This window comes from Bufo gargarizans, chromosome 3 (genome assembly GCF_014858855.1).
Source record: "Bufo gargarizans isolate SCDJY-AF-19 chromosome 3, ASM1485885v1, whole genome shotgun sequence".
In the NCBI taxonomy this organism is placed as follows: Eukaryota; Metazoa; Chordata; class Amphibia; order Anura; family Bufonidae; genus Bufo; species Bufo gargarizans.
In genome coordinates, this window is record NC_058082.1 from 205,579,662 (window position 1) to 205,606,495 (window position 26,834).

Here is a 26,834-nt window from a genome sequence, read left to right on the forward strand (position 1 = left end):
TCTATCATGTCCAACATGGTTATTTCATTCTGCACAGTCAGCAAACCTATCCTTTTTTATCAATCTTGGAATACAAAATGAGTCTTAAATAATGGCCTACAGGGGATTCCTGCTGCATGTCTTCACAAATCATTGGCCTGTATATAATGTGACATCTGTAGACATGTATAATCTCCAGTCAGTATACACTGCAGAGACTGCAGACAAACAATGGCCCATTTCTCTCTATTTCCAAAGGAAAGAAATAACTTAATGGAACCCTCTCTCTAACATCCATGCACAAATATAAAAGCATAAAAGAGACGTGTACAGTCTTACAAAGTGCACTGTATACACAGATCAGAAAATATCATCAGGATTCTGTAACATGAAAAAAATGACAGAGCCATGTAAATGCTTGTCCTTGGATTATATTCATTTCTACCGATCCTGGGGTCACAGACCGCACCCTTATCCAGCCCTGGTTCCTGTGACAGATTTTTATTACCACCATATACTGTATTATATATACTGGCCATTTCCTTTGAGAAGACCACCTCCATCAAGACCACTTTATAATGTAATTCTGGGTGGTTGTCTCAGAGGTTTTTTCTATACTAAAATGTTGATCATTCTCCCTAGATAACCCCGTTAACAGTTCATAAGGGAAAAGGAAAGTCTTCTCAGTGTATGGAAAGGGAACATAAAAACACATGCCTGGCCAGTTTACCTGAAAAATGACTTAATGCATCTCGGCTCCCGTTCGCCTCCGACACTGCCCTCCGGAAATGATCCAGAATAGCATGGAGCTCTGATGAGCGCTGGAGAGTTCTATGCTCAGCGATACGTAGGCGTTCCTTCAGAGCATGAAACTCACGCTGATAAGCAATCAATTTCTCTGCAGAAATAAATGTGTTTCAGTTAGTCATATTTTATACAGTTTTTCCTCTTTCATTATCACAATAAAGAATAATTCTCACCATCTGCTTCTCTACAAAATATGACCAACAAAACCTGGAGCACAATAATATTCATTTCATCACCACTGGGATGTGTTACATTGTATATTCTTTACGCAGATCAAATATTTAGATATGTTAGAAATTCAGCACGTTTTAAGTGACCAGTTTTAGTAAAGTTTTACATTTGCACAAAAATTTTCAGCGTATAAAATTATTTTATTAAATTGGATAGATCAGTTTCACACTAGTGCTTAGTATTTGACAAGGAACAGCCTGACAGATTTCTTAGCATTCCGGCATTGCCGGAAGCTTAAACGTCAGCCTCTGGGCCCCATTAACTATAATGGGGACAGGTGAAGATCACTCTTCTGTTTCTGTAATTCCCATAGCAGTGAATGGGAGCGACACAAACCGCGTAGCTGTCACGGACACTCCTGTGACAGGTGCCAGGAGATCAGAGAGACTGGCAACACGTGGGTTAATCTGACTGGTTCCTTGTGGATCATTTGTGTCTGTGTTGTTTTGGTAATGACCACACCTCTTGCAGGTGTTGTTGGTTGGGTCATTTAACTTCCGCTATTTATTACTGCTTACTTCTCTGGGGGGTGCGGTTTATAGCTTCAGTTTCTGGACTCTGGGCTAGCTGGTTGTTGGATCTCGGCTGAGCTCCTGGTTCTGTCTTTGCTCCACGTGAAGGTAAATGTCATCTCCCTTATTTGTATTTTGTTTTGTTTGTTGTATTTCCATGTCTTTTGTATCTAGGCCTGAGGGAGACTCCTGTTCATCCTTCTGGTGGAGGAATAGGTTGTTGAAAGTCCTGTCAATATACCAGGGCCCTACAGGGTGTGTTAGGGCTCTAGGCTCCTGTGTATGAACTTTCCTACCATCAAGTTAGTCAGGACCTGGATTAGGGTTGTTATAGGAGGTGACCTTCTCCTTCACCCTAGTTTCCAGGCCTAGTTCCTGTCCCCTTTCCTCCTGTGCTCGTTGTGGAGTTTTCCACCCACACCGCATCCGTGACAGTAGCACAGCAAGCTACACTGTTTCCGCAATGGTTATGGGAGTTGCAGAAGCTTTGCAGGCCAGAGCTTACTGTGGATTATTCCCATCTCATTTTAGATCTTATTTTTTCAGTAAATGTATAGGGCTGCTAATTTTATAAATTTTTACAATATACTTTATTAGGCAATTCAGCTTCTTTTTTGTGCTAAAATGATATCAGAAACGGTGCTTCTAACTGTACAGAAGACTTATTCAGCATTTAGCGGGCACTGAATGCAGATCCCTGACAATGGCCAGTTGCTGACAGAGTAAGGGGTGCAATTTAGGCCCAGTCTTAGCACAAAAGGAAGTTAATAAAATCACCTGCCCTTAATAAAAAAAAAAACAGTTACCCTTTAAATGAGACTCATACTGTAATGTCCCCATCTCTCCATTTACCCACAGGCAATGTCAGACACAGTTACTGCATGGTTAGTTGAGAGTCCCTTGTGAATTCCCCGCTATTTGTTAGCATTCCTCTTTTTTGTTTTTGAGGTTTATAAATATAATACTGTAAGCGTAAGTGGACGATTCTGGTGCAGAATTCTGTCATCAGCGACTCCAGCTTACTGAATAAAGCCGTCTGCAGACCCATAATAATTAGAATTTAAGCAGCTCTATCCATTGGGAATAGTGTTGGTTGCATTTATGCATCAAACAATTGTATCTTGAGAAACAGATATAAAAGAAACTAATGCACGTTTCACTGGTTGTAAGTAAGCTGGAGAAAAACATCACATCCACAGTCTGCTACATCTTTACACATTATTTGTGCACCTTCAAATATTTGGTGCTCACAGAACGAATTACATGAGTGACAAATATGTGGAAACTTCAACACACATACTGGGGGGCAGGTTTAGTAAAGCTTTTCCATTGACTTTTGTGGTGTAAAGAAGTGGTGAATCATGGTGCGTCCAGAAAAGAGGGTACAGGATGTAGCAGCAGCACAAAGTAGAGATGAATGTTAATTTAGAAATGTTTTCTTAATTGAAGTTTGATTTACAGGTGACGCGTTTTGGGTCCGAATCTGCCCCATCATCAGCCCAAGAGAAAAAAGCAAGTCATGGTGGACGCCAAATTTGCGACTTTTTCAGTTTCTTGCCACTTTTCAAAAGGGACGGGAAAAGGGCCAGGTGGCCCCCACGGCCAGGAAAAATTACACCAGAAATTCCTAGATGGCATCGAGTTGACTTTATGATGCAAGGACATCCACGGATGTGCCTAGTTTCTGCCTGTTAATATATAAGGCACAACCCACTCCAACATCGGAAATTACAGTCTTGGTAAATCTCCCCTCACCAAGCTCAGTTGAGAACTGCTAATGTAATTCACACAAATGTCATCATGATGATCATGGGGGAAGGCATTGTTCTACTCTTCCTGTCAATCAACTACATTTCAGGTACAGTCACTGTGACAGTCTCACCCGTGTCAGGTGTTAGAAGATCTGAGAGACTGGCTGCATGTGAATGATCTGACAGCCTCTTTTGGTTTCACTTGTGTCAGTGTTGTTGCCGGTATGACCACAGGTGTAGCTGTGTGGTCATTACTACTACCTATTTAGTCTGGCTTCACCATCACTCCATGTGGTTGATAGCTCCATTCTGGTTGTGGAAAGTGTTGGTGTCAGGATCTCGGTGGAGTTCCTGCTTGTCCATTTACCCGGAGTTAAGTGTCTATTTACTGTTTGTATTTTGTTGTTATTGCTCTGTCTTTTGGTATCAGGCCTGAGGTAGGCTCCTATTCCTTCAGCTAGGAAGGAACAGGTAGTCTGTGGTCCTGCCACTATCTTCAGGGCCTTTCAGGGTGAGCCAGGCTCTAGGTCCCCTCCCACACAACGTCGTGACAGTCACCCACACAGGCAGATATGGTATGGATTGTCCGCGGCAAAATTACATGAGGAAAATACGCAGTGCAATACAGCAGCAAAGTGGATGAGATTTTTTTAAATTTTCAACAAAAAAAACACCAAAAATGCTGTGTAGTTAGAAATAAGAAATGTGATGTTATTTGCGGGAAATTAAAAGCAGTTATTTCTTGGGAATTAAGTCAATAATAATTTTTGAAATTCTTAGGCAACTCCAGAACGAATTTGGGTGAACGTCATCTATATCGAAGAAGTGCTGGTGGCACCTACCTCAGACAGCTGACAGCACTTCCACATTTCTGCATGTCCAGTTTGTCTGTGCTTTGTGACATAGCAAGAGGTTTTCTTTGGGAAGGCAGGTATTTTCATCCCAACATGGGTGGCTGGGCTGATTTCCAGGCAGGTGAGATCAAATACTGGATTGGAGTTTAAGTGCCGGTCCGGGTTTTGGCAGCACTTGGCAGTCCTTTAAATAGGCAGCTGGGCTCAGTAGCTGAGTCTCTGTTTTGGGATCTAAAGCATGGTGCTGTGCTGGAAGGCTAAGCGCCACATAAGGGCTGCACGCTGGGAAACAGGCCGCCTAAAGCCTGCTGTGAACTGCCGGGGATAAAACAGCTAGAAAGGTGATGCGTCTATTCTACGGACTTTTCATTGTGTGAATTAACAAATTAACACAAAGATTGTAATAGGCCAGTTTTCTTTTGCCTTTTGTGTGAATAAACACTGACTTGTTTTGCCTCTGTACTGCGTCCGCTTACCCTGCCTACCAGAGCAAATCATCACAGCGTGTACAGTGGACAGCAAAACTAGTGCCAGGGGAAAGGGAAGCAGTCAGATTCCCGCTCTCATTTGTTAGAAGCCCATTTGAAAATGAATGCAAGAACTTGATTGGCTGTTATCAGTACTGATTCCATTACCCCAGTAATCCAGCCTATAACATAAACACAGTTCAGCAAAGCAGTGGTGCAAGGACTGTAGCAACTTGATGGCAGATAAGTTATATACCATATACAGAAAATGGAGGGCAAGCCAATACAATTCTATTTTCCATTAGGTGGGAAAGAATGTGCTGCTTACTAGGTGTCTAGACGGCAGCTCTCTAGCTTCCAGGATATCCAATACAAACAACTGTACCAAGTACGAAAATAATAGACTCGCTGGGAGAATCCTGATGCTAAAAACATCAAAACTTTGGGGGGGCATTTATTGTTTTTAAACATTTTGGGGTTTTGCATCTGCCAAAAAATAACTGATGACGTCCTTATGGAATCCATTTTTTTCCGGATCTATTGTAATAATGCCTATCCTTGTCCGCAAAACGGACAAGAATAGGACATGTTGTATCTTTTTTTGCGGTGCTACGGAAGGGACATACGGATGCAGACAGAACACAGTGTGCTGTCCGCATTTTTTGCGGACTCATTGAAATGAATGGGTCTGCATCTTATCTGCAAAAAAACCTGACACGGAAACAAAATAAGTTTGTGTGAATGTAGCCTTGAAGTACGCCAGCAAGCGAGCCGGCATAGTTTAAAGCAGGTCACACGTCCGGTGTCCTGAAGGTGGAAGTGTGCAGAAGAATTCTATTTTAGGCAACTGATGGTATAGATTCTATAAAGAGGTTACGCCATACCCTTTCTCAGGGGTGTGTCCTTTGTGCTGCAGGTGCTGGCAGTTGAAGGATGAAACTAAGCATGTAATTCCGCCTCAGTGAGCAGGACAGAGAAATTAAAAAAAGAGCAAACAGCAGGTGGCGCTATACAGATAGTCAATAAAATCTAACTAAGTGGATATACTACATTTTTAATAACATGCAATTACAAAAGTATTTAGATCCAGGTGCTGGCTTGAAAACTGAAGAATATTTTTCATAGGACATCCCCTTTAAGCAAAAATAGGTTTATAAATCTCAATGGTCAGGAAGCCAGTGTGCTTAAAAATATAACTTGCCAACACATGTATTATGGAATTTACATTGATGCCAATACATGTCTTATATCCCAAGATTATGCATGTCTCATAATAAAATAGGACTTATTTTTATAAAATCACAAGTCCTCTAGAGCCAGTGGGTAGCTGGCACACAGTGTGCCCACCAGCGCTGCTCATGTTTGTACCACCTCATAAAGTCACAACGCTAATTTTCCAGGAAATACGCATGTGATGTTTGCTTCTCTGCCATTTCAAAAGCCGTAGCTGAAAGCTTCCAGAAATGAAGACTTTGCCTTTGGAACACATCATTTTTGTTAAGTACTCCAGTTTTTCTATGAAAACAGAGAGCTGAAAGGAGCTCTTTATCCAGCGCACGTCAATAGATTGATTCATTTCACTTTCTGCAATGTTTGCATTTCCACTATGAAAACGCGCACTCAAGAAGCCTGTTTACAGTAGGAGGCAGTACGCTTACCCGAGCTGCCGCACACGTATCACAGCTGGACATGGTACCCACCGACCAAGAACAAATGAAAGCTTTCTACACCCTCCCACACATGCGACAGCCCAAAACATCACTTTTACTACGTTCCAAGCTGCATATGTATAGAGAAAATGTACATGTATGTTTAGAGATGTATTAACTGACTGTTCCCACACTTCGACAACGTGTGACCGCTGCAGCCAATCACTGGCCTCTTCAGTGCACTGCTGAGGGCAGTCGGGAGAACAGAGGTGGCGGTGCGGGATCTGTCAGGTAAGTAATCCTCTATTCTTTAAGGCCTCGTGCACACAAACTTGTGCACCCGTGCTGCAGTCCACAATGCACGGGCACTGACTGTGGGCCAGCCGTATGCGGACTGCGACCCCAAATGGGGTCTGCGAACCTTCGTACTCCCGTCTGTTCAGCACCGCATCTCCGGATTTGCAGACCTATTCAAGTGAACAAGGCCGGTGTCCCTTGTATTGCGGACTCGCCGTATGCGGGCCGCAATACGGCCACGAGGGACACACAGTCGTGCGCAACAGGCCTAATACAGGTGGATCCCCTGAGTGGTCTGGTTTCCTCTTGAAACTAAACAATCCCTTTAAAGGGTTTGCTGACCCATTAAAACAATGTCACTAAATGAATGGGAAAGGAAGGATTGATACTTCTTGCTGCTGGATCAACTTCTGGCTTGTCTTAAAAAAAAAAAAAAGTATAAAAAAGGCATTGCCGTTTCCAGATTAAAGCAAGCGCTGCAGAAGCAAGAACTGTTAAATCAAGATTCAAAGACTGCTTGACAATGTGTGTGCTGCCATTCTTCTTCTTGTGTTCTCGGGAAAGCACAGCACTGCTTGCTTCTAAACACTACATTCTGCTGCTGAATATCCTTCTGAGACAAGTTTTTCACAAGCGTATTATGGATGTGTGGTGGGAAGCAGGTAAGTAAGCCTTCCTTCACAGGTCTACCAAAGAAGGGGGGAAAGTTGCCAAACCCCCCATGCACCCCCCTCCCCCAAAAGTTCCCTCCCAACCCCTTTAAGGCTCATGTCTCTAAGGCTACTTTCACACTTGCGGTAGCAGGGTCCAGCGGGGGAACAGCCTGCCGGATCCGTGATACCGCAAGTTCACCGTGCTGCCAGAGGTCCGCTCAGGTCCCATTCACTATAATGGGGGCAGGCCGGAGACCCGGCCGCAGCGCGTCAAACATGCTGAGAGGCTGCTGGACAAAAACGACAGCACGCTGCAGTGTTTGTCCGGCCGCCTCTCGGCTTGTTTGCCGTGCTGCAGACGGACCTCCGGCCCGCCCCTATTATAGTGAATTGGGCCGGAGCAGATCTCCGGCAGCATGGATCCGGCAGGCTATTTTCCCGCTGGAACAGCCTGCTGCCACAAATGTGAAATAGCCTTAGGCATACAGAAGTAGGATGACAACATAAAGTAAATCAAAATAAAAAAAAGTAATAGAGAGCTTTGCATCTTCTAGAATGGAATACTACGGATAAGGTTACCGTGAACGTACTTCTCCAACAGACGTTCTAAGCACTTGCCAAGAAAAACCTTCATTGACTGCCAACACTGCTGTCAAACTAAATATCATCCCTTCAATATCTGTTTGTATATATTATATGATATTTCTTAATCTGCAATAAATTTAAAGGGAACCAGTGATTTTGACGTATTACTTAAAGGGGTTGTCCGAGTTATATTTTTTTTGTTCTTTCTATGTTCCTAACTAGGCAAATATAACAACTTTACAATTAACTCCCTTTATCTGCAGTGCCTGGTTTATCAGATTCGACCGAGGGTCACATGACCTGTGATGTCAGCTTTTCACCCTGCTCTGATAAAGTTTGTTTACAAGCCTGTAAACAAGATGTCACTGTGCTGGCCACGCCCCCCTTCACTGTCAGGCTGTCTGCTCTCTCCTAGGATTCTTAACCCCTTGAGCTGCACAGACTGGGTAGCTGCAAGCAGTGAGGAGACAATGCTGGGCACTGGAGCTGACAGACTAGAGAGAGCATTGCACAAGAAGGTAGGGGGAAGATCCTGTGTGTATTAGCAGTGTCATTATACAGCTGGGACTTGTAGTTCTACACATACAACATGCTGCAGAGTCTCCCAGCACTCAGGGCAGCTCTTGTATTCACTCCCTTAGCAGTGTCATTATACAACTGGGACTTTTAGTTCTACACATACAACATGCTGCAGAGTCTCCCAGCACTCAGGGCAGCTCTTGTATTCACTCCCTTAGCAGTGTCATTATACAGCTGGGACTTGTAGTTCTACATATACAACATGCTGCAGAGTCTCCCAGCAGGCAGACATGTCACTCAGGGCAGCTCTTGTATTCACTCCCTTAGCAGTGTCATTATACAGCTGGGAATTGTAGTCCTACACATACAAGATGCTGCTGAGTCTCCCAGCACTCAGGGCAGCTCTTGTATCCACTCCCTTAGCAGTGTCATTATACAGCTGGGACTTGTAGTCCTATACAACATGCTGCAGAGTCTCCCAGCAGGCAGACGTGTCACTCAGGGCAGCTCTTGTATCCACTCCCTTAGCAGTGTCATTATACAGCTGGGACTTGTAGTTATACACATACAACATGCTGCAGAGTCTCCCAGCAGGCAGACATGTCACTCAGGGCAGCTCTTGTATCGACTCCCTTAGCAGGGTCATTATACAGCTGGGACTTGTAGTCCTACACATACAACATTCTGCTGAGTCTCCCAGCAGGCAGACATGTCACTCAGGGCAGCTCTTGTATTCACTCCCTTAGCAGTGTCATTATACAGCTGGGACTTGTAGTTCTACACATACAAGATGCTGCTGAGTCTCCCAGCAGGCAGACATGTCACTCAGGGCAGCTCTTGTATTCACTCCCTTAGCAGTGTCATTATACAGCTGGGACTTGTAGTTCTATACAACATGCTGCAGAGTCTCCCAGCAGGCAGACATGTCACTCAGGGCAGCTCTTGTATTCACTCCCTTAGCAGTGTCATTATACAGCTGGGACTTGTAGTCCTACACATACAACATGCTGCAGAGTCTCCCAGCAGGCAGACATGTCACTCAGGGCAGCTCTTGTATTCACTCCCTTAGCAGTGTCATTATACAGCTGGGACTTGTAGTTCTATACATACAAGATGCTGCAGAGTCTCCCAGCAGGCAGACATGTCACTCAGGGCAGCTCTTGTATTCACTCCCTTAGCAGTATCATTATACAGCTGGGACTTGTAGTCCTACACATACAACATGCTGCAGAGTCTCCCAGCAGGCAGACATGTCACTCAGGGCAGCACTTGTATTCACTCCCTTAGCAGTGTCATTATACAGCTGGGACTTGTAGTTCTATACATACAACATGCTGCAGAGTCTCCCAGCAGGCAGACATGTCACTCAGGGCAGCTCTTGTATTCACTCCCTTAGCAGGGTCATTATACAGCTGGGACTTGTAGTTCTATACATACAACATGCTGCAGAGTCTCCCAGCAGGCAGACATGTCACTCAGGGCAGCTCTTGCATTCACTCCCTTAGCAGAGCAGGGGGAGGGGCAGAGATTGTTGTTATTGCAGGTAAACAAGGGCCAGAAGAGAACCAGGGAAATGAGGAAATATATATAATTTTTTGCCTGAAACTGTCTTAGCTTAGTTATATATTGCTGCCCATCAGATTTTCAGTGCTATATATATTTTTTTTTCATAACTCTGACAACTCCTTCAAAAAGGCAACTGGAGTATTTGTAGTGGCTCTCTGCTCTGGCTAAGGCCTCTTTCACACTACAGTATGTTGCATTCAGTGTTTTGCGTTCCGTTTTTCACGGATCCGTTGTTCCGTTTTTTGCTTCCGTTGTGGTTCCGTTTCCGTTCCGTTGTTCCGTTCCGTTTTTCCGTATGGCAAATACAGTATACAGTAATTTCATATTAAAAATTGGGCTGGGCATAACATTTTCAATTGATGGTTCCGCAAAAAACGGAACGGATACGGAAGACATACGGATGCATTTCCGTATGTGTTCCGTTTTTTTTGCGGCCCCATTGACTTGAATGGAGCCACGGACTGTGATTCTCGGCCAAATATAGGACATGTTCTATCTTTTCAACGGAACGGAAAAACGGAAATACGGAAACGGAATGCATACGGAACACATTCCGTTTTTTTGCGGAACCATTGAAATGAATGGTTCCGTATACAGACCGTATACGGAACGCAAAAAACGGACCGTATACGGAACGCAAAAAACTGTAGTGTGAAAGAGGCCTAATACAGGGAGGTCTTAAGTGGAGGACCCCTCCTCTACTACTTCGACATATACAACTAGGTCATATAGGGGAAATTTATGAAGGCTTTTATTCCAAAAGCAGTATACACAAACAGTATTTGCGCCATAATTTGCAACTTTTTGCACTTGTCTGTGTTGAGAAAAGGGGTAGGGTTTAGCGGAAGTGGTGGAGCCTCCTGTGGACAGCTGGATTTACTGGTGTAGATTTGAGTTTAGGGCGATGAAGAGCCAGAGATGCACCTATTTTATTAAGAGGTATGTGCCTCCTAATACATTAGATGCATCTCACTCCAGTACATGAGAGATAAAGACTAGCAAACACTAATCTTGATAAATCTCCTCCATGGAACCTGGTTGTCTAAGGACAACCATGTTAAAGGGAACCTGTCACATTGAACATGCAGTCCGATCTGCAGGCTGCATGTCATAGAGCAGGAGAAGCTGAGCAGACTCATATAGATTTATGGGAAAAGATTCAGTAATACTTTCATTAATCTCTGCTCGTCCTGGGCCACTGGTGGTCCTATTTAGTGATTGACAGGTTTTCCTTATGAAAGCACATACAGAGTAAGGCTAGAGACTGGACTGAAGGAGGAACGCTAGGGAGCGCTACCATTGCCACAAATATAAGTCATCTTAGCACAGAGGAATATTTTTATATATATTTATATTGCAAAAATACTTACTTTAAAAGATCTTTAAGTTCAGAAGTAATACTTTTACCTTTTAGTTATTTGAGCCTAGGCCAGGACTTCCCTCCATACCTCTGCTTAGGTTTCTGTTTCATCTTCACCGTGTTACAGACCTTGTCTAACATGGAACACTATACTCCAGTGAGGCGTTTTACAGTAAAACCTACATGGATTCAGCTATAATAGTGAACGATGCATTCCACTAGAACAAACCTTCCATTAGTATGTTTCCATTTTTGCAATGTATATGGTAAATCAGTTATATATATCAATGTGCTCCCACACTTGCTAACATGCTAGCTGCCAACTTAAAGGGAACCTGTCACCAGTGTTATGGTGTCCTAACTAAGGGCAACATAAATAAGTGACTGATTCTCTTAGCAAAATGCTGGGTCACTTTCTTTAATTGACCCAGTCACTCTGCCAACATCTTGTATTGAAAAGCTCCAGCTAATAATGATGAGTCATGAATATTCATGAGCTCCTGACTCTCCCCGCCCACCTGCTGCTGAATGACAGTTTGTTTCCATAGGAATGAGCAGCAGGTGGGCAGGGGAGTGGCTAGAGCTCTGAATTAAATATACACTGGACTCAATGACATCACGCCGGACTCGAATCTCGAAAGCTCATTAGCATGTGGCATGCGGCATCTTTGTGGGTATATTATGAGGTCACCATCTGTCACACCAGTAAGTGAATACATCTAAGGTACTTTTTAGTAGTTAATGATTGTATATAATTAGTTAGATTATAATCAAATATCCACATGACAGGTTCCCTTTAACTAGAGGGCCTGGTCTATATACGGCTAAGGCTACCATTTACATTGTCTACCGTATTTCCATTTTTCTCTTTCGGAAAAACAAAAAATGACTGCAATGCTGGATCTGTCATATGACAGACTTTACGGAGTATAATGGAGTCTGAAGAGTTTCTATCATGGTGTTCCTAATTTTACAAAAAAAATTAAAACAACGCTGCACGTTGTGCTATTTTTTTCAGGCATTTTTTTTATTTATTTTTTTTACAAAATCTGCAACAGAGAATCCTAATGGGGCCTTCAGCAACGAAGAGAACTGAGCCTAATGGCTTCTGCAAAAATAAGTAGAACAGGATTTAAATGTTGAAAAGGTGAATATTTCCTTCAAAGGACTTGTACCATGAAAAGAAAGCCCAGCGCCTCCTGATAGCTGCAGGTCCCACTACTGAAACCTCTAGTAATCAGCTGTTATTACTGGGGGATTTATTACAAACTGACATGTTTTCTCTGCCTTCAGGATCTTAGAGAAGTAGTACAGTTGACAGTCAGATTTGCGTTTCGGAAGTCTGGTATGTTTAGGTAACAATCATTTTCAGAGCTATAATGGTGGCTGTTGGTTGGCATCCAACTTTTGCAAAAGTTCAAGGATCAGAATTGGGTAACAACATAAAAAAGGAATATTTACAGATTTTTCCCCAATGCACCAGTTCATATGCTTAGACCATCTGTTCCTGGTCCCTCTCAACACGCAGGAAGTGCCTGCTCAGCCAATCACTAGCTGGGGGTTGTCACTACTGTGCTGGTGGCTGTCTGCGCAGGCACCTCCTGTGTGTCGAGAGGGACCAGGAAGCAGAGACCAGTAGGGAAACTATAAGAATGGTGGCGGATCATTGACGTGAGTCGTTTTAATTTTGCTATGCCATCCTGCCCTTTGAAAAATGATTTATGCAGTAACTATCTATCCATCCACAGACATTGGCCAGACAACCACTTTAACAATAAAAAAAGGGGAAAAAAACTGCTGATGTCTAAGGCAATGTCAGTAAACAGGAAATTGCTTTAACATAAAAGATTTCCTCATTAGTTCTCCTGAAAAAGAGACCTAGTAGAAGCCTACAGGCAGAAAACTGCAATGTCCTGAAGTTCTTATAAAGGGGAAGAATCTATAGATGTCTTATGGAAAATGCAGTCACTGATGTCACTGAAATCCACAGTGCTTCTGAGCTTTACCCAAATCTGCCTGACAAATGAATACCCCTGAAAGGGGTTTCCAGGCCATGCCACTAATGAACTTGACAGGAAGAGGCCGTAGTGGCCGGGAATCGGACCGCGACCCATCCGCTACTGATGACCTATCCTGAGGGTTGCTCATTGGCACTGAACACTTAGACAACCCCTTAAAGCCATATGACAGGTATGTTTGAGGAACATATACAGTATGTGAAAGCCACGTTGCTAGAAACAGATTGATCCATATTTTCATGGAACGCTCGGCAAAGATGTTGAGCTATGCAAAACATGTGCATCACCAGAAAAGAGTCCTGTAAAGTTATATTCCATACATAACTGCAAACTTCAGCAAAGCTCATCTCAAAGCATCCCTATGAATGCTGAAAAACGGACCAGAAATGTAACGACTTATCTGGGAAAATCGTGTGCTGTACAAACAAGCGCTGTATCCCCATCGTAGGTCAATGTAAGGGACGGTTGGAATCTGGGGATTGGGACAGCCTAAAGGCCCCTCATTAGTAAAACCCGATGACCAGAAATCGGGGGAATTGGAGGGGATTCACCTTTGATCATGCCACGGTATGGACCACGGCAATCAAAGGGTTAACAACCCTGCACTAAGAACTGAGGTTGTTAGTAAAAACTGGTTCTTAGTTCGGGAGTGCTTGGGAGCCTTTAACCCCCCCAATTGTAACAACGTCAAAAGACAGCAGACTGAGGCCCTGTAGCTTTACCGTCTGTGTCAAAAGACAGTGGGTGGTCGTTCATGAGTTAATAGTTTTTCCCAGCTTCACAATACATTGTATAGAACATTAAATGGTTCGAAAGCACAACTTGTCCGGCAAACAAGATTTCATATGGCTATGTGAAAGTTAAAATAAAAAAAAGTCATGAATGAGTTAAAAATGAAAATGACAACTGTGCACGACAGGAGGGGGTTAAAGATCTCTACTGAAAACCTGCAGAGGCCTCCTCCTGCTCTCAGGGGAGGTGTGAGTACGACTGTATCTAGTCTACACAATCCTTTATACGCTGGACATTAAATAATAACTATCACTCCATGAATGTGGGAAGAGTTATGTCTGTAGCAGTTGTCCGCCTCTGGACTGCAACATGAAGGTTTCACTCACACTCAGTAACCTTACCTCATTTATCATTTAAAGTTGTTTGTGTGTTAGTCTGGCTTTGCTTTGTGTGTCTGCATCAAATTTATCAAATGGGGCACCTTCATAATATATGTGATGTGAGTGCAATGTGGTTTACACCTTTATTTGCCACTTTTTCAAAAATCGCACATAGTTAATAAGCCATAATCCAGGTCTAAGCTTAGCCCTTCAACATAGACCACTGTGGCAAAGTGGGAGGATCACAAAATACAGCAGTTGCTATGACTTACAGCTTCTTTCCACCAAAAAACTGACATATCCGATTTTATAAATGACCCCCAAAGTATAAAACTTTCATTATAAGATTATTTAAAGTAGGGATCGACCGATATTGATTTTTTAAGGCCAAGAGGCGATAATTTATACCGATATTCTGGGAATTTTCATTTTTGAAAAAAAATAAAAAATTCCCACAAATCTTCTGAAAATTAATGTTTATTGTTAATGTGTATTTTTTATTTTTTTTTGTAAATCTTTCTTTTTCATTTATACTTAATATTTTTTTTTTTTTTTTACTTTTTATTTTATTTTATTTTTTTACTAACTTTTAGCCCCTTAGGGACTAGAACCCTTGTCCTAGTCACCCTGATAGATCTCCATCAGGGTGAATAGGAGCTCACACTGTCCCTGCTGCTCTGTGCACACAGCATCATGGAGCTTATCATGGCAGCCAGGGCTTCAATAGCGTCCTGGCTGCCATGGTAACCGATCGGCGCTCCAGGATTACACTGCTGGGGCTCCGATCGGAGGAGCAGGGGAGAGGGGATCCTGTGGAGGGGCGCAATGTTTTTAATACTGGTGTGGGGGGGGGCGCGCACTGCGCCACCAATGCTTAATACTGGGGGGGGGGGCGCACTGCGCCAACAATGTCTAATACTGGGGTTGGGGGGGCACACTGCGCCACCAATGAAGATTAATCTATCATTTATTCATATACAGGAGGCGGGAGCTGGCTGCAGAATCACATAGTCGGCTCCCGACCTCTATGAGCTGTAGCTGCGATCCGAGGCACCTGAGGGGTTAACTACCGCAGATCGCAGCTACAGCTCATAGAGGTCGGGAGCCGGCTATGTGATACTGCAGCCAGCTCCCGCCTCCTGTATATGAATTAATGAGAGATTAAGCTTCATTGGTGGAGCAGTGGCCATAGCTCCTCCCCTCCTCCTGTCCCCTGTCCTTACATTGGCGGCAGCGGCAGGAGCAGCACAGGGGGAGGAGACACTGCTTCCTTCTCCCCTGTGCTGCTAAGGGGAACACGGAGAGCGCTGACAGCAGCGCGATCTGTGTTCCCCATACGCTATCGGAATATCGGCAAATAAATGCCGATACCGATAGCGTTCAAAATCCTGAATATCGGCCGATAATATCGGTAAATCCGATAATCGGTCGATCCCTAATTTAAAGTTTAATGTCATAAAACCTGTGGACATCTTTAGGGCGTATTTTTTATTATTATTGAAATCTCTTTATTGTGGGCTAAAAATCATTTTATTAAAAATGTCAACAGTTTTTCCTCTACAGCTTTCAGTTTCATTACACCCGCTAAATGTTGCTTCTCAGTGAATCCATCAGAGAGCTGCTCTGACAGCTTTATCTTTAGTCCTATTTACTTCTCTAACAACTCATAAGCACTCATTTAAAAGGGGTTATCCCATCTTAGACAATGGTGGCATATCGCTAGGATATGCCCTCATTGTCTGATAGGTGCGAGTCCCACCTCTCAGACCCGCACCTACAAGGAGAACGGAGCCGGGGAGAGTTGTGGCTGGAGGACCCTGGGTTTCCCGGGGTCTGTCCACCAACAGGCACAGCTCCCCGCCTCTCCCATTGAAGTGAATGGGAGCGCACTGCGCATGCGTGGCCACCGCTCCAATTAATTTCTATGGGGCCGACGGAAATAGCCGAGCCAGCGCTTGGCTATTTTCAGCGGCTTCATAAAAATGAATAGAGGGTGGCTGCGCATGCGCAGTGCGCCCTCTTCAACTTTCTCCGCTCCGTTCTCCTTGTAGGTGTGGGTCCCAGGGGTGGGACCCGCACCTATCAGACATTGGGGGCATATCCTAGCGATATGCCCCCATTGTCTAAGATACAGTAGGATAACCCCTTTAAGCTACATTCTTATCAAACTCACACAAATATGGCTTAAAGGGGTTCTCCGGGAATTAAGAAAATGAAAATACTTAAATATTACGTTATTATAAATATATTCCTAAATACCTTTCATAAGTTAGCTTGTTTTGTCCAGGGAGCAATAATTAGGAGAATAAAATGGCCGATGTCCTATTAGTACACACAAAACCTGTCCTAATCATACAGGAGGAGAATCATCAGCCACATCGCCAGCTCCTCTCTGTACTTCATGTCTCCTCATAGACTCCATTCCTGCAGAGATTCAGCTGAAGATCTTATCAGCTGTATGGAGGATCATAATCCCCGACAAACAGAGAGGAGGAGGAGGCAGCTCTTTACCTCAGTGTTGTGAAGTAACTTGTCCTGCTGTGTGATTAGTACAGGTTTTGTACGTACTAATAGGATGGTGGCCATGTTATTTCTCCTAATGATTGCTCTGCAGACAAATCAGGTCATTATAACTAAAGAAAAGTATTTGGGAAAATATTTATAATAAAGTAATATTTAAGTATTTTCATTTTCTTAATTTCTGGAGAACCCCTTTAAGGTCCATTCACACGTCCGCAATTCTGTTCCGCATTTTGCGGAACGGAATTGCGGACCCATTCATTTCTATGGGGCCGCACGATGTGCAGCCCAGATCCGGAAATGCGGACCCGCAAAAAAAATAGAACATGCCCTATTCTTGTCCGCAATTGCAGACAGGAATAGGCATATTCTATTAGTGCCCGCAAAATGTGGAACGCACATTGTCGGTGTCCGTGTTTTGCGGATCCACAAAACACACATGGACATGTGAATGGACCCTTAATCTGTGTCTCTGAGCCGTCAGGGAACTATACACAAGCAGCTCCCTGGTGGCAGTCAGTGGGAAGGAGAAGCAGCAGTGAAACTGAAAGTTAAAACTGTTGAAAATTCTTAATAAAGACCAATTGAAGAAATGATTTTTAGCCCAAAGTAAATAGAATGCAATAAAAATAATAATAATAATAATTCCCCTCAAAGGTGTTCATAGAAAGACGTGTGACATTACTGAACAGATATTTATGAATTTAAGAGTGTTTTTATTTTATTACTGTTACTCTTGGACAAACTACTTTAAAACGTGTGTATAAAATTTGTTGTTTTGTGAAATAAATGTAGTAAACTTTAAAATATTGAAAAAAAATAAAACAGTGAGTCATTTTTCCAACTTTTTTTTTTACTTTGTTTTCATTTATTTAGCTTTATTTGCCTCTTTTTTTATGTACTGGTGAATGTCAATACGTTAGTTTGTGTATAAATACATGTTAGGGCTCATTCAGATGACCATATCCATTTTGCGGTCCGCAAAACATGGATACCGTCCGTGTTTGTTCCATATTTTGCGGAACAAAACAGCCAGCTCTATGATAGAATTGCCTATTCTTGGCCGCTGTGATCATGAGTCTTATCACGGGGCACAATATCCACAAGCGATCTTTGTACAGTTAGCAGTAAAGATCAGAGTGCTAATTACTGTAGGTCACTGTGTAGGAACTCCCGGATAAGTCATGGAGGCAGACCTAGTCCTTTCTTTGCTACAATTGTAGATTAATTATGTATTGGATGTTGAGGGTGCAGGATGGCAGCACTTGAAAGATGAAACCATCTATAATATGCTTAGGATGCCAACCTCATATTAACCCTGATGATACATGTCATTATTATAGTAATCCAGTTACCTACCTTTCCCATTTTGCCAGGCTGTGTACCAGGACAGGCTAAGGAAAGAAGTGATAAACACTAATGCGGTGGCCACAGTTCCATTTCGGAGCCTCATTTCATTGCACCATCACAGTGGTTCTGTAATGTCTGCTCTAGGTATCAACGATGAAACACTGAAAAAGGTATGTCCGTATTTACACAGCGCTGGGAATGCATCAATGGAGCCACTTCAACTGGCAGCGCGGGTCACTCTCAGCTCTTCTGCTTCCATACAACATAATGACGTTCTTTCACATCGTCGGCTCAACTCCTGGCAACTTCACCTCAAGAGCTATGCCGTCTTATTTTCTCTCCTGTTTAAAGCCAAGAGAAAATACATTTTCAATAAAGAAAGGTCTGGGGCTATGGTGCAGCACAAAAAGATTGTACAGTATAACTTCTAACTCAATACATTCACATTAAAGAAACACTCCTGCAAAAAAGGTTTATTCTCTTTATTAGGCTACATTCACACGACCGTATGTGTTTTGCGGTCCGCCAAAAAAATAAACGTATTATGTCCATATGGATCCATTGTAACACTGCCTATCCTTGTCTTCAAAACGGACAAGAATAGGACAGGTTCTATTTTTTTTTGTGGAGCTACGGATGCAGATAGCACATGATGTGCTGTCCACATTTTTTGCGTACCCATTGAAATTAATGGGTCCTCATTAAGGCCACACACAAAAAAAAAAAAAACTGAACGGACACGTTTGTGTGAATGTAGCCTTAGAAAGGTACATAATCTAATCTGTACTGAATGTAATCTTCTCACCAGTGACTGTATTTGTGAGTTATAACCTCCCTTCTGATCTTCAGCTGTGACTTGTCACCAACTCTCTGATTTCCAGCTGACACAGGACAGGAAGTCAGTTACTTCTCTATTCATTCCTATGAGACATTGACATTGAGGCTCCCATAGGAATACATAAAGAAACCGACTTCTTGTACACAAATAAGATGATGTGTCATTTGGAGAATCAGTCTTGGTCACATGACACAGCTGAGAAGCAGAAGGGAGGGGATAACTCACAAATACAGTCACTGGTAAGAAAATTACAGGTCAGAGAATTAAAATTTGTGGGAAAGCTTCTCTCCTAATGCCCACATGGCTGCCACTGCATCTCCCCGACGCGCGGATCAAAACATTCGGCGAAGAAGGGAGGGGAAGACAATAACAGGCCGTGACAGGAACGAGCGTCCCTGGTGTCATCCACGATGCCAGGGAGGCTCCTTCCCGTCGTGGCCTCCTATTGGCTACCCGCCACCCACCCCCCATCACCGGATGTTTTGATCCGCGCGACGGGGAGATGCAATGGCAGCCGTGTGGGCATCAGGAAAGACATGGGTGCCGGGGAGCGGGGTAAGTATAACCTGTATACAGTGCCCAGGCATTATAAGGATTGGATAACCCCTTAAACCTTTAGGCCTCATGCCCACGACTTTATCTGTATGGCAGTCCGCAAAATACGATCACCATTTTCTCACTCTCTCGGTAGAAATGGCTATTCTTGTACACAAAATAGTCAAGAATCGAACATGTTCTATAATTTGCAGAGCAGCCATGTGGAGTCAGACAACACATGGATGACATCTGTGTGCTGTCCATTTTTCTTCTGGGTTTTTTATTTTGCGGATGATTTTTATCATCAAGATATTGAACGTTATGGTTTGCTGCACTACTTTATTTATTTGAATCACTTATATAGCACTGCCATATTCCACAGCGCTGTAAACAGTAAGTCATCCTTCATAGTCCCCAGTGAGGCTTAAAAGAAGTCTGTCACCGGGAAATTTCCTGATAAACCAGGCACAATGTCTTATAGGGCTAGCTCATCTGAATGTAATGCTAACTTTCACTTAGAGATCTGTTGCTTCTTTCTGAAGAAAAAGTCCTTTTAATCCATATGCAAAGGAGCAGGTAAGTGCACCGAGGGCGGGTCCAACGACTCTGTGCTCCCTTGCTCCTCCTGTTTCCTCTGCAAGCCCCTCCCTCTCCTTCATTGACAGGGTTAGGTTTCTGCACAGTCACAGTGTCACTGTGTCAACCAACAAATTTGATTTTGGGCTAATCCTAAGGAAATTATCCTAGTTTTTACCCTTACCAGTCACATTGACCATGGTGTAAGAGTTCCAGGTAGTAGGCTATAGAACAGGAGGAGCATAGCAGATTGATAAATAGTTTTGTGGGAAAAGACTCAGTAAAACCTGTAATTTATTCATTTAAATTCCTGCTTATTCTGGGCTTTGACGTTAAGGAGGTGGTCCTATCAGTTCCCATCATGGCTGTGTATACAGAGATAGCGGTCAATGACTTCAAAGATCAGAATGAGCACAGATATATGAATAAATTACAAATTTAGCTGAATCTTTTCTCACACAACTATATATGAATCTGCTCAGCTCCTCCTGCTCTATAACATGGTGCCTGTAGCTTACATTGCATTTTCATGGTGACAGGTTCCATTTACAGGTTCCAATACAGGGATCTGGACTCAGCAGGGGAACCACCAGGCCGGTACCTCCTGAAGTGGCCCTGGTGTGGTTGACAGCTGATTCACGGGAGTCAGAGACACTGATGTGGAATACGGAGGGGTCAGACTTCTAGTTATTTGATAAACAGTCCAAGGTCAAGGCAAGCAGGGGATGATCAAGTCAGGCAGTGGAGGGTCAATATCCAAGAAACGGGAAGAAGTCTGTACATGGGCAGACAAACATACCCACCAATCGGTGGCCATGCATAGGATGGAGAGCTTAGGGTGCATGATCCGGTCCTTTAAGAGCTGGAGGGAGCGTGCCCATCCTATGAGCAGAAGAAAGAGGCCTTTGCCAGCAAGGACCAGGCTGTAGTCTTCAAGGGGCAGCCACAGACGGAACTGTCGGACTAGATCCGCCACAAGGAGGCAGAGAGGGGCTGATGAGTCTGGGCCACCTGTAAAACCATGGAGGGGTGAGTGAAGCGGTGCTCGTGTCCGCTTGGAGGGCAGGACAGAGGTGGAAACGGGCCACCAATATAACACCCTGTCTCAGTCTACAAAGTAAAGTTGACAAGAGACAAGAAAATATTTTTCTACATGTATAGTAACGTAACAAAACACACAGGTAAATAATATACGACATCTGCCATAACTATTTAGTAATAAACAAGTATATATCCCCCGTAAAATAAAAGCCCACATGCTATATGTCATTGGTGGGAATCTGGTCTTGACTGTTTCTGGTTTATATGGGGAAACTCCTATAAATGAATGCTGGAACAAGAGATGGCCTTATCAATAATTGCTGAGACATCTACAAGACATAGACATCAATGTTCTTCTGGACCGACATGAAGGGCTGAAAACCTCCCAAGCCTGTAGACCAGTGTCACAGTATGCCAGAAGACATCAATTATTAACTCCTGAAATCCAATGTCCTTCACGGTGCTGAGCTAAAGCCACGCTGCAAATAAAAGAGTTTAAAAGCCTACCCCTGGTGCCAATCACCGAGAAGAACATAGTTACCGGAAAATGGCATCTATCATCATTCATGGTGGTAAATTGCGATGCTGTGACAGTAACACAGTGCTAATGCTATCTGCAAGAGATGTTAATGCAGCTAAATTCTCGGGGGCCTCTAATGCGTCCCTGAGGGGGTATAGCACTTCACTCTACAAGGCAATTACTCAATGCAGTGATTTCTTGTCATGGCTTCTTGGGATTTTAGCAAGGTGCTATATCACATATAGGTTCTGTGTGTCTTTACTCATCACAGAAGACATCCGTGTGCATTCCGCAAAGGATAGAACATAACCTATTCTTGTCGAAAAATGCAGTTCACGGACACATTGAAGTCAATGGGTCAACAACCAAAAAAAAACTGATACACCACAGACGTAATCCGTGTTTTGTCGTGTGCAGTATTGTATAAAATATGGTATCCATCTATGCAACTCTCATTCATATTCTGGGAGAAGGGGGGTGGCATGTCACCTTCTGGGAAACAGAGAGGACAGAGGCCATCCGGACATGTAAGCAATAGCAATACCGTACTAAGTTAGGAAAGTGCATGAATGGCAACCCCCTAAGTTATACCCGTTATCCGGCTCACTCTCTTCACCCGCCCAGGACCACCTGCCAGATGTACATTCTCCAGAGCGGTTACTGGAGACCTGGATTCATGTACCAAACCCGTCCACGTGAAAAATCCTAAATATGTAGAAGTGCACAAAGATGTGGTCCATCCCAAGCCAGGAAAGGACCTCCATCCTCAGACAAACCCAGAGAAGAGCTGTCCTTGGTCTGGCTTCAACCCCAAGTGTCAACCAGGAGTCTGAGTCGAGGTCTGACTCCCCAAAAGTGGTAGCCGGACCTCGACTCCCCAAAAGTGGTAGCGGGAGAGGAACCTGACGGCCGCACATATTCTCCCTCCATGAGGGAAACCTATATGTAAGCCGCGGCCCGAAGAATATTTGCGACAAACGTAGAAAGTGGACAAACAGGGATGGAAAAAAATAAATCTATAAAAATGTATGTGTCATCACAGAACTATAAAAAGTGCGCTCAAATGTGAGAACACCAAGTGTGTGCAAATGTGTGCACTTACTGGACGCCAACCCGCAGTGAGTTCAGGCACCCTAGGGTAATTTGGCACCTAGGACTATCAGGGCTACGATGTGGAGGGTCATCTACATGTGGCTTTGGCTAGACCTGCTCCATACCAGGGGCGACTGGCAAACCACTAATAGGAACAGATTCTGCACTGGATCATAGCCAACTCTGGTGCCCGTCCTAATCTGGACCCCCAGAAAGTGACCACCCCGGACCCTGTATGCAGCCAGTCCCTGGGACCTCTATACCCTGCTATAGATGATGCCAGAACCAGGACCGACAAGCCCACATGTAAGGTCTGCTTAAAGGGGAATACTACAAGAGATACTCCTGAGCCCGGGCAATGCCCCTGTCATAGGTGGCAGCCCCCATAGTGTGCACAGGGGCTGCTCCTGACGGCCACATCAGTACACACCGTCTAGGACTATTGTAGGACATGAGAAGGCGGGCCGGTAAGTCCTCCCTGCATTAACCCTTTCAGCAGAGTTCAGCATCCCCGGGTAGCGCACTGCTGCTGCAGGTCCACACCATGTCGGGGCCCACAGACCTGAGACCCACGCATGCCCTCTGTGCACTACACCCTGCCCTGCTGCCAGCTCCCCCTATACATCACCGGCCACTCACTTCTCCCGTCCTCCGGTCTATCCCCTGAGCGCCGCGCTCCGCACACCGGTCTCCATGCTGTGTCCGCCTGCAGCTGCTGGGTCCCCGCGCATCCCGTCACCCGCACAGCCGCCTCCGCTTACACCTACACCGACAACGGCCGGACTCCCGCGTCCCGCCCACCAGAGAGCAGCGTCCAATCACAAGCAGGCAGTGGGGGGACCTAACTGTCATCAGTGGAGCCGACCCGAAGCCCTGTCACACAGGCCACGCCCACCGGCCAGGGCTGCTGCAGGGTGACAGCACGGGCAGATCTGTGGGATGAGGGGAGAGCGCGTGACAGGCCCGGGGCCACCGGTGGAACTATACCCCTGCTGCGAGCTCAGGCCTCTGAACGTGGAATGCTGTGTGTGCTAGTACATAGGGTTCTCATAAGGTACAGATAGCAGGTGGTCAAAGGAAAAAAAGCCCAGAAGGCAAAGGGTTACTGTGTACAGTCTAATAAAACGTTATCCGAAGTGACCAGTGTAATACCAGAGCTGTATATACACAGTACTACTGGAAAATGAAAAGAGAGCACCTAGAAGGGGTTAAAAGGGTTGTCCCATCTCACACATTGGTGGCATCTTGTTAACACCGATCTGTAGAACGGAGCCCGCAAAGCGAAGGAGAACGCGCCACACGTGCATGCCGTGCTCTCCATTTACTTCTATGGGCAAATATGCAGGTTTTCTTCTGGAACGCCTATAAAAGTGCATGGAGAGTATGCCACGCATGCAAAGGTGTTGGACTGGGGGACCTAGGGCCCACCAGTAAAATGTATTATGGGAGCCCACCGTACGGATACATTCAAATGTAATAAATAATCTAACATGTTTTTTATATGATTATAGGCTGGTTGAGGTGCTGTACAGTGAATATATGTATGTAGTGCAGTAAGTCTACCGTGTTATGTGCCACTGTGCAGGGGGTGGGAGACTAGGGGCCCACCTTGCTCAGGGGCCCACCGGGGAATTCACCTGTACCCCTGTGGGCCAGTCCAAGCCTGCATGCAAGAATGGCACCTCTCTATTCACACCTATTGCAGTTCTGGAAATATGAAGTAAATGGAAACAGAAGTTTTGCGCCCTTGTTCACTTTGGGGGGCCCTGTTCTACAGATAGGTGCGGGTCCTAGAGGTGGGACACGCACCTGTCTGACATTGGTGGCATGTCCTAGAGATATACCACCAATGTGTGAGATGGGACCACCCCTTTAAGATGGAAAGCCTATTTTACAATATGGCAGTGCTGGAGGGTGTTACATGAAGTGATCCAAGCGCCAAGACCCTTACTTTACATGCAGATGTTCCACAGACTCTTTTTTGTCTGGCATCACTGGTGTTTTTGCCTGCTCTTCTCTCTTACAGGACTGTTGGGTGTGTTTGAAGTGTTCGCTATGCCTGCCACATGAAGGGCTGCTCCATTTGTGCAATTAACAGACTTTAAAAGGCAAATAGTGTGACTTCAAGAAGCTGGATGGGACCTCCACTGTTCAGATACTGATGACTAGAAACGAGCAAAGCGACTTAAGGTGCTACATCCAAAGTCGCTTTGCTAAAAAAAAAAATTATAATACTGTACGGAGATTCGTACAGTATTAGAATATATGGGCTCTGATGAGCCAAAGTAAGTTATTCACAAAGTTGCGCGAGACTATGTTGAATAACTTTGGTAATTGATTATTACAGTGAAAAATCTTGGAACAAACTCAGTGTTAGAGTTTTCTTCATGGTGTTTTTCCTTGTAGAGAAGGTGATGTAAAAATTTCCAAGAACTCCAGTAGGCTGTATTTTTTTAAAGAAGCAAGAGAAGACAACTTAAAGGGAGTCTTTCACCTAATCTGAGCGTTTTAGACCGCTCAGATCAGGTTATAGACTCTGTAACCCTCATTACGATCATACCTTTCTCTTCTGTGTCCCTCGCCCAGATAATGAAAATAACACTTTTTAAACTTATGCAAATTACCTTCTGAAGGTGCCCGGGGCAGCGTTACTGGGCGATGTGCCCAGAAAAACACACCTCCAGCCGGCGGACGTCACGAGCGGCACCAGAGGACGGCGGGCTGGGAACTGGCCCGCACCTGCGCACTGCTCTGCCCATTATGGGCAGATGAACAGCTTTTCATATTGCGCATGCGCCGGCCAACTAAAGACAGCCGGCCGGCGCATGCACAATATGAAAGGATGTTCCTCTGCCCATAATGGGCAGAGCAGTGCGCAGGTGCGGGCCAGTTCCCAGCCCGCCGTCCTCTGGTGCCGCTCGTGACGTCCGCCGGCTGGAGGGGTGTTTTTCTGGGCACATCGCCCAGTAACGCCGCCCCTGGGCACCTTCAGAAGGTAATTTGCATAAGTTTAAAAAGTGTTATTTTCATTATCTGGGCGAGGGACACATAAGAGAAAGGTATGATCGTAATGAGGGTTAAAGAGTCTATAACCTGATCTGAGCGGTCTAAAACGCTCAGATTAGGTGAAAGACTCCCTTTAACAAAAAAAAACCTTGTGTCCTGTGTTTCATACTTCCCATAGACCTTCAGCTAACATTTGGAACTGATGTTTTTACCGCAAGAAAAAAATTCTGTAGCAGAAAATACCACTAAAAATGCCAGAAAAAAAAAGCGTGAAACCACCCTAAGAGATCAAAATACAAATACAGTATGTGTGCACAATCGTGACCAAAATGGTAGATGTGGCACCACTTTTGTACACTGTTGGCACTGTCTGGGTTCATCTCATTGTTTAAAGAGTACATGGAGGTGAGATTATGCTGTCACACTGATTGCATTTGGCAAGTCTTTCAGATGACCTCTGCCTGGCCTTGCTATGCAGGAGATGTGACCTTGGGACAATGTCATCACCAATGAGCAAAGGTCACCCTATAGACAGGAGTGATCAAGTTCTGAATAAAAAGCAGGTAATACAAGGTCCATGAATCCAAGGAAGGTGCTTATAATCATTTCCATGGCTGGTGACTATTTTAGTTTTGAGCTCAGATGTGACAGCCACCAGAAGGACACTTCTGATAATGAGGAGGCAGGAAATGAGCTGGGAACCTCTGCGCTTTGCCTTTGTTAGATCATGCAGAAGACTATTGATTACTCTGTATCGTCTTAAAGCTGACTTAGACTCCCTAGAGAGAATCCCCAGAAACAACGCAATGTATGTTTCATCAAGGAACTGTTAGCGAACACTGGATCCCTTCATCATTATTCAACCTGAGAAGCTCTCCTGTCCACAACTAATTAACGGAATAAGTAAATCATGAGGACTAGGCAGGGCTGGCCGAGGGGTAGATAGAGTAAGCAACTGCCTAGGACACTGTTGAGGGGGAGGGTACAATGAGCC

The 26,834-nt window shown here is 44.4% G+C and overlaps 1 protein-coding gene across 1 annotated transcript in view; it reads right to left on the bottom strand.

The window, feature by feature from the left end:
- The window catches only part of MGAT4A (alpha-1,3-mannosyl-glycoprotein 4-beta-N-acetylglucosaminyltransferase A), a 69,275-nt gene extending 45,657 nt beyond the window's left edge, over positions 1-23,618 (bottom strand). Inside the window, exons 1-3 of the mRNA XM_044284594.1 lie at positions 23,474-23,618; positions 18,240-18,571; positions 710-877 (exon numbers count right to left, since the gene is read on the bottom strand). Coding sequence (XP_044140529.1) covers positions 710-877; positions 18,240-18,333 — 262 coding nt within the window. The 5' untranslated portion in view covers positions 18,334-18,571; positions 23,474-23,618. The remainder of the gene's footprint in view (positions 1-709; positions 878-18,239; positions 18,572-23,473) is intronic.
- Positions 23,619-26,834: the final 3,216 nt, after the last annotated feature.